Source organism: Centropristis striata, chromosome 11 (genome assembly GCF_030273125.1).
Source record: "Centropristis striata isolate RG_2023a ecotype Rhode Island chromosome 11, C.striata_1.0, whole genome shotgun sequence".
Taxonomy (NCBI): Eukaryota; Metazoa; Chordata; class Actinopteri; order Perciformes; family Serranidae; genus Centropristis; species Centropristis striata.
In genome coordinates, this window is record NC_081527.1 from 21922711 (window position 1) to 21931349 (window position 8639).

At 38.0% G+C, this 8639-nt stretch overlaps 1 protein-coding gene across 1 annotated transcript; it reads left to right on the plus strand.

The window, feature by feature from the left end:
- Nucleotides 1-1160: 1160 nt before the first annotated feature.
- Nucleotides 1161-3092, plus strand: LOC131980289 (uncharacterized). Its single transcript, XM_059344501.1, has 4 exons — nt 1161-1389; nt 2029-2195; nt 2396-2491; nt 2778-3092. Exons 1-4 carry the CDS (start codon nt 1161-1163, stop codon nt 3090-3092), a joined length of 807 nt encoding a protein of 268 aa, XP_059200484.1.
- Nucleotides 3093-8639: the final 5547 nt, after the last annotated feature.

The window sequence follows — 8639 nt, forward strand, 5'->3', positions numbered from 1 at the left end:
CCAGATATCCTGCATGACCTTCTTGAGGGCATTGTGCCTATAGAGCTGTCCCTGTGCATTGGGAAAATGATACATAATAAATACTTCACCCTGGAGTATTTAAACAGAAAAATTGTCTCATTCCCATACAAACACACAGACAAGGTTGACAGACCTCAGCCTATCCCAAAGACCTTCACTGTGAAGAAAACAGTTGGTGGAAATGGCCATGAGAATGCTATTTTGCTCAGACTTCCATTGATGATTGGTAGTAAAGTTCCAGAAGAGGATGGCGCATGGTGTGTACTCATGGATTTGAAGGAGATAGTTGAGTTGATGGTTTGCCCAGTGTTTACAGACAAATCCATCCAGTATTTGCAAATGAAGATACAGGATCATCGACACATGCTGGAAGTTTTTCCTGATTTCACACTCAGACCAAAGCATCATTACACTGAACATTATGCTGACCTCATACGTTGTTATGGACCTCTTGTCCACTTGTGGACAATGAGGTTTGAGGGAAAACACCGCTTTTTCAAGCGTGTAGTACATGACACACAAAACTTCAAGAATGTTTTAAAAACACTAGCAAACAGACATCAGCACATGATGGCATACTCTGTCAGTGCCCCATCCTTCTTCAAACCCCACCAGCAGACATCAAGCGTCTCATCTGTGATGGTATCAGGGCTTCCTGATGATGCAAAGGCATATGTTGAACACATGACAGAAAGCAGCATGATTTACAGCACATCAGTTGTCAATGTTGATGGAACTGATTATGGCGTGGATATGTTTGTGTCTGTGGGACAGGAGGGAGGCTTGCCTCAGTTGAGCAAAATTGAACAGATTCTCCTTGTCGATAACCAGATTGTCTTTGTTTGCAAGACACACACATCATATTACATTGAGCATCTCAGATCATATGAGCTTTCATCAGGGAACCTGACTGTCCACCTTCTACAAGAGCTCAATGACCCATTGCCTCTCTCTGCATACAGAACGGATGGAAGACTGCTCTTAACACCAAGACGGTTCATCTTACTACACTGAATCAGCTCATTTAAGGTAAATGGCTAATAACTTTGTTCAAAGATGGTTCTTTATCACAATGAAACTAACTCTATTTACTAACTGTTTTTTTTTGTTGTTGTTACAGCACATCAACACATCAAGATATGGCTGCTCCGCAGAAATTTGTGCTCCGTGTTTGTGTTGCAACAGATCTTGCCATGAAGCTCATTCTAACCGAGCGACCACAGTCAGTAGAAGAGCTCAAGAATATAATGCAAGAGAAGTTTAAGCCAAGGCTGGACTGTGACCCTGACTTCGATGGACAGCTCAGTGTTCTTATGGATATTCAGGAGCTCCCTGAAAAAGGAACACTGAAAGTGGTGAGTTCGGAAAGTGATGTATCCTCCACTGGAAGCTCAGACACAGACATACTACCGCATGTCCCTTTAAGACAGCGTCAGAAAAATTGGCCAGATTGTTTCCCTGTGCCAACTTTTTGTTATGAAGTTGAGCATGTATGTGCACAGGGAAATGCTGTCTTTGAAAGTTCTGGGAAGACACTGAAATTAACAAGAGCTCAAAAACACAATATCCTGGAAAACATGGCTGAAACGATGTACAACTTCAAGCCATATCCACATGACAAGGAAGTGGCTATGGCTGCTGAAGCTCTAGTAGCAGCTCATCCATGCCTCAAAGAACATGGGAGTAAGAATGGATGGTATGGATGGAAGGTGGTGTTGTGGAAATTTTCTCTGCTGCTGGTGAAGAATGAAATAGAGATACCAGATACTGATAGAAAAACTCATGCACACAACCTTTGCCCTTCGCCGGCAACACATTGTTCAAGGAAGTCCAGGGGTGCGGGAATTCCTGGAGAACTGGCCGGCCTTGCGAATGCAGTCACAGGTAAATATATAGTATGTTTTGATTAGTAATAGTTAATAAAAGTAATTGATATTTAACATTTCATGTAGAAAATATCTGACAACTCCACATTGTTTTTACACCTAAATATTTATATGTGTACAGGTGTTTGCAGAGTTTCATCACATTACAAATGTGAATCCAGCAACCAGTTCTACTGTGAACTTGACCGCTACACACCAAAACTAGTTGCACTGTATCGACAGAAGTCCTCAAGGACTGGAAAGGGAGCAGAGGCACTGCGAGAGATGCTGAGAATTTATGACTTGGAGGTAAGTTTATGTTTGACTTTTTCATGGGGACAATGCTGATCATATGTGTTGTCATTACAGATTACAGATGCCTTGATAGTAGTCAGTCATCCTGCTGAATCATAGATAGATTACTGTTTTTAACGTAACTGAAGCATTACATTGTTATACCAGTGACACGGACTGGGCATGCTGGTATTTTTTCTTGTTTCTCAATCTAGGAAGAACATGACATCAACATGCGACGCACTTTGGCTCTTCATGGACTTCCAGTGTATCTCCGGGAGGATGACACTGAATTCTACAAAACCTGTAATGTAAGTATGTCTCTGCAGCCAGAGCTATGCTTCACTCTCTCTCTCTCACACTCACACACACACACACACACACACACACACACACACACACACACACAGTGACTGATCTCTCTGTGCTTGGACAGGAGATTTGAGGAGAGGAGGAGGATGAGGAGGAGGAAGAAGGAGGAGAGGAGATGAGGAGGAGGAGAGGGGGACTATGCATACTGTATATTTTGGCTCTACAAACAAGAATTGTGTGACATCCTTCTGGATTGGTTATAATTGATTTTCTTGTGTTTTGCAGGGTGAAGATGAGATGGAGACCACTGACACACCACTGGCGTTTCTCTCTGTGGCCCCTGACTCCACTGGTTCCAGCAGCTTCAGCCCGGAGAACATATCCATCGTGATAGAGGATGAAGTTGTTATGAGCGAGCTTCCCAGGTTGGCTGATGCATTTGTGGTGCTGCTTGGTTTAAGCTATGCATTACACTTAGATTATCCAAAGAAACTCACTCACACATTCTCATTCATCCAGAAAGTCCTGCTGTGTCTGGATGATAACAAAGCACTGAACCCATGCCTACTCTCCCTGAAAAATGAGTTGTTAAAGGAGTAAAGAAGCTGAGAAATGCATGCCTGCACTCATTAACCATGCATAAATGTGGTTCAGATCAGCAACATTATTACAGCCATGTTGTTCTACTGTTAACATGTCTGATTTTGATAGACATGTCTGTTAAAATGTTGAAAGCACTTTTGCGTATGCCCAGTGGGCTTTTTATAAGTTTAGAATGAGAGGTAAATGTTTTGTTAATTTTATTGTACCGCCTCCTTGACCTCACTGATCTGATTCAGCCCTCAGTTGTAATGATGATTCAGTTATTGATTTATATTATATTTTCTTTTATTTATTGTATTTTATTCTGTTTTATTTGGTATGTTTTTTTATTTTCCTCATTTGCACAAATTTAGATGTCTGTGCTGCTGCTTTCATAAGTTTTTTTTTTCTCCCTTGAGAAAATACAGTGCAGAGAAAGGGAAGTTTGTTCATCTCCAATGATTCAAAATAGGCTGCTAAAGTATATTTGTAAAAAAAAAAAAAAAAGAAAAAAGTTTGACTCCAGGTGTTGCACTTTAATGTTATTCGACATTTCACAGTTTTACTAAGCCTGTTCTGAAAAGAAAATTAAAAAAACTTAAAATGTAACAGTTGTTATTACCTTTTTAAAAGGTAGGTTTTAAGGTGCTGTTTTATACCCTAATACATTTTTGGAATTTTGACAGTAACACTTTAGTCAAGAACCTTTTATTGCATGGATGATGTTTCTCTTGCACAATCATACATACATGGCTACAGTTCTCCAGTCACATGTACACAACAATCTGCACAACTGAATTTTTTTTTTGGCATGTCTTTGGGGGACAGAACCTCTCAGAAAACACCTCTCTAAAAACAGGGCATCTTACACATTTTAAGTCGGCAAGAAGTAAATATTTTGAGTTCATAAAGGTGTAATATTTTGAGTAGATACTATTGATATTAATACATTGTGTTAAGTTATTTTTTTCAAGTCCATGTAATTTAGTTTTTATAAGTATATTCAATCAGATCATTTAAGTATGAAGAAGACATAAATATTAAGTTAATGAAAATTTAAAAAGTTATATTGAACTTAGAATATAAATGAAGTCAACTGAACACACATTTTTTAAGTATATTGTAACTCAAAACATTTATTATGATAACTTAAAAGTTCTTACGTAATCAGTTACAGCAAAAATTTTGAGTTTTCTGAACTTATTCGGGTTTACAGTGCAGGAGGAAGAGACAGAAGAGAAAATACTGAAGAAAGAGACAGGGAGGAGCTAAACTGTTGTTGAACACAGAAGAGAGACACAATTCTGTATTCAACAGAGTTCAATACACAAACTGTCAACATTTCCTTTATTCAACATGCTGTCACTACAGCACTGTGTGTTTTCTATGCTGGTTCTAACCATTCTAACATGTATGTTACATTAAACAGAAATAAATTATCGAATGCAAATGTTTCTTGTGTCTGAGTCTTTTCAGACTTTTACAAAATGGTATAACATATTCATCTCTTCCTTTAGGTGTCAGCTGTCAAGAACTCACTCCACTGAAGACAGAAGAGTCCAGTTTAGAAGGCAGCACTGTTACTCTGTCCTACACATACTCCAAACAAGCAGCTGGTAATGATTATTTCTTCTGGTATCGACAATATCCAGGAAACCCACCAGAATTCCTCATCTTTCACTTTGGGACAAAGAATGAAACAAAGTCTGTTAGCGTGAGGAAGGATAAAACCCATCTGGATCTGCAGATCTCCTCTGCTGCAGTGACAGACTCTGCTGTGTACTACTGTGCTGTGAAGCCCACAGTGACAGGAAACACCAAAACTCTGTACAAAAACACAAGCTGACACACTGACAAGCTGCTGGAAGCCTTTTCTCCACACTGTTGTACTGAAGGTTTTACCTCCACTAGAGGGCCACATTATCAAGTAGGCGGTGCACTACTTCTGCACTGTGTTCAACCATTCAGTCAATAATAAGTGCTGCTGTGAAGAGAACAATTCTCAGACTGAATGTTGAACATCAGCTAGTTTCTCCTGTTGATTTAAACCTTGTTGTAGAGATGGAACATATGCTGTGGATAATTCTTGCTGCTCTTTTCTTTGGTAAGATACAAACAACAACATGTTAAAATTTCTAAATATTTACTGATTGTTTTTGTTTAATCAATCATCTTTATTGATTCATCTCTTCCACTGCATGTTCTCTTCTTCCCCAGAGTGTAAAGGAGAAGACAAGGTGATCCAGCCAACAAGAGATGCTACTGAAGGAGAGACAGTTACACTTGACTGTACTTTTGAAACCAGTAGAACAAGTCCCACTTTGTTTTGGTACAAACAAGAAGTAAATGATTTCCCAAAGTACATGCTGAAATTTATCTCAAAAACAGTAGAGAAAGCTCCAGAGTTCCAGAAAGACAGATTTGATGCTACAATCAACAAGACATCAGTTCCTCTAAAGATCCAGAATCTTCAGCTGTCTGACTCTGCTGTGTACTACTGTGCTCTGCAGCCCACAGTGACAGGAAACACCAAAACTCTGTACAAAAACCTTGGGAGCAAAGACAACACAACACTCCACATCATCCACTGGAGGAACTCACACACTGTTGTCTGCTTTCAAACAAAACAAACTGAATGATTAGTAAAGTTTCACTAAATGATGATGAGGTGTTGTGGGATATTATTTCAGGAAACAATACCCGATAATACATCTCAAAAAATTAGAATATCATGAAAAAGTTCAGTATTTTTGTCAATCATTTCAGAAAGTGAAACTCGTACATTACATAGATTCATTGCGAGTCGAGTGAAATATTTCAAGGCTGTTTTTCTTGTAATTTTGATGCTTCTGGCTTAAAGATAATGAAAACACAAAACTCAGTGTCTCAGAAAATTAGAATATTGTGAAAAAGTTCAATGTGTGAGTCCACAGTCAGTGGTGATTTGGGACCATGTCGTCTGCTGGTGTTGGTCCACTGTGTGTTCTGAAGTCCACAGTCAACATAGCAGCCATCTACCAGGACATTTTAGAGCTCTTCATGCTTCCACAAGCTCTTTGGAGATGCTGCTTTCATTTTCCAGCAGGACTTGGCACCTGCCCACACTGGCAAAGGTACCAAAAGCTGGTTCAGTGACCATGTTGTTACTGGGCTGGACTGGCCAGCACACTCTGCTGACCTGAACCCCATAGGAGTCTATGGGCTGTTGTCAATTAAAAATAATTGAAAATTGAAATATTTCACTCTATGTGTAATGAATCTCTATAAAATATGAGCTTCACTTTCTGAAATAATTGACAAAAAATATTGAACTTTTTCACGATATTCTATTTTTTTTTTTAGATGTACCTGAAATTGAGTTTAATACTAAATCCTCTGATATCAAATAGAGTGTAAAGTCAACTCTGTAGTTTGATTATTTTTCTGAAGCACTGACAAACATTCATAACTGCCAACATCTAAAACAAAAGATGTGAACAATATATTTGAAGTTTATATTTGATAAAAGAAAAATATTGCAATCTTATAATAGTTTGTCATTATATTAACTGTTTATTAAACTCCTCTGTACTATACATAAACTGGTTGGCAGCACTCTGGTTGACTTTGTTCTTATCTTTTTAAAATAACTTTCTTTGTTGTTCTCTCTGGTTGTGATTTCTTGTGGTGTACCACAGGGTTCTATCATAGGTCCTTCATTTTATTTTTACTTTTTGCTTTTGGATCAATTTATTTCTGAAAAGAACATTCATGTGAATTGTGTTGTTGGCACAATGTGATCATATATTCCATTAACCATTGTGTTAGTTCACTGAGTTTCCCAGTTTTCATTCCGATGCAATGAATATTTCTTTCTGATATTTTATCACTTAACCTAAGGTAGACTTACATTTTAAAGTGTGGACAAAATGAATAACAGTGCATTACACTTTAATTTGATCAAGAAGCACACATTTTCTGGATGAAAAAATCATTTCGGCGACCTGAACACTGACAGTTTAAAATCACCAAAAGGTGATTATCTGGCCCCGCCCACTGACATTTACCTCAACCAATGATATCATTTCTGTCTCGAGGGCAGAAATGTTTGAGGAAGTAAAAGCACAGTCAGCTAGATGTTGAGGAGAAGGGCTGTGCAGCTCAGAGTTTAGTTTTTTTCATTCACCTCAGTTTTCACAACTCCAAAGACATGTTGCTTTACCTCTTTTTACTTTTCTCTCTCTTTATAGGTGAGTGTTCGAACAGAGATCAAAGTCTCATTAACCAGCTCTATGAACCAGATATTTCATATTTACATGTTTATCTGTGTATGATCACAATGTATATGACAGAAAAACGGCATGTCATTGTGTTTCATTTCTTGCAATATAACTGACATGAATAATCCTCATTTTGCAGCTCTGGGTTCCATGAACAGCATAAATCCAGAACGTACTGAAGAACATGTTGCAGAGAGCAGAAACATCAAACTGACCTGTAAATATGATGGTACTATCTACAATGTCCAGTGGTACCGACAATACCAGAGATCCAGACCAGAGTTCCTGCTCTACATCACAGAGGGAGGATCGATTCATCCAACTGTTTCTGATTTCTCAGCTCACATTAACAAAGCAGATAAACGTGTTGATCTGGAGATCATCTCAGCTAAAGAGACAGACTCTGCTGTGTACTACTGTGCTCTGCAGCCCACAGTGACAGGAAACACCAAAACTCTGTACAAAAACCTTTGGAGCAAAGACAACACAATACTCCACAACATCCACTAGAGGGAGTCACACACTGTTGTGCTGTTTCATACAACACAACAGAACAATACCTCATCATAAGACAAAAACAGGGCAACCTTTTACATCTAATACACTTCATATTCATTTCTGTAGGTTTTTAGTTTTTTTGGAGCATTCTCTTATAAAACTGCATGAAAATAAAACAATAAATTAAAATAGCAGTATTATAATCTTATGCAGAAGTGTTTCATTGTACTTACTGTTTTAATTAAGCGCAATAAAGTTTCTGCATTAACTGGTTGGAATCATAGACTAAGGTTTGATTTTGTTCTGTCAGGTTGTGATTTCTTGTGGTGTTCCACAGGGTTTAATAATAGGTTCTCTCAATTTCTATTTACATTTTCATTTGGATAAATTTATATGGGAAACAACATTCATTTTTAATGGTTTTATTGCTGAAAGTATATGATTGTAGATTTCATTAACCCAGCAATTATGGCAATGTATTTTTTCTCACAGTAGAAAGGCCTTTAAAACCAAGACTTTACGTATAAAAAATACATCTAGTTCTGTTGATACGTTAACCAGGAGGAAGTGACAGAAGAGAAAACACCATAGACAGAGACAGGGAGGAGCTAAGCTGTTATTGAAGACAGAAGAGGGACACAATTCTGTATTCAACAGAGTTCAATACACAAACTGTCAACATTACCTTTATTCAACATGCTGTCACTGGCTCTTTGTGTGTTTTCTCTGCTGGTTCTATCCATTATAACAGGTATGTTAAATTAAACAGAAAGAAATTAGTTAATGCAAATGTTTATTTGTGTCTGAG

Excerpts from the sequence above, each read along its gene's own strand:
- LOC131980289 (XM_059344501.1), top strand. The coding sequence starts at position 1,161 with ATGGCTGCTCCGCAGAAATTTGTGCTCCGTGTTTGTGTTGCAACAGAT. Across the intron at positions 1,390-2,028 it reads GAAAGTGGTGAGTTCGGAAA|GTGTTTGCAGAGTTTCATCA; the intron begins GTGATGTATCCT and ends ATATGTGTACAG. Across the intron at positions 2,492-2,777 it reads AATTCTACAAAACCTGTAAT|GGTGAAGATGAGATGGAGAC; the intron begins GTAAGTATGTCT and ends TGTGTTTTGCAG.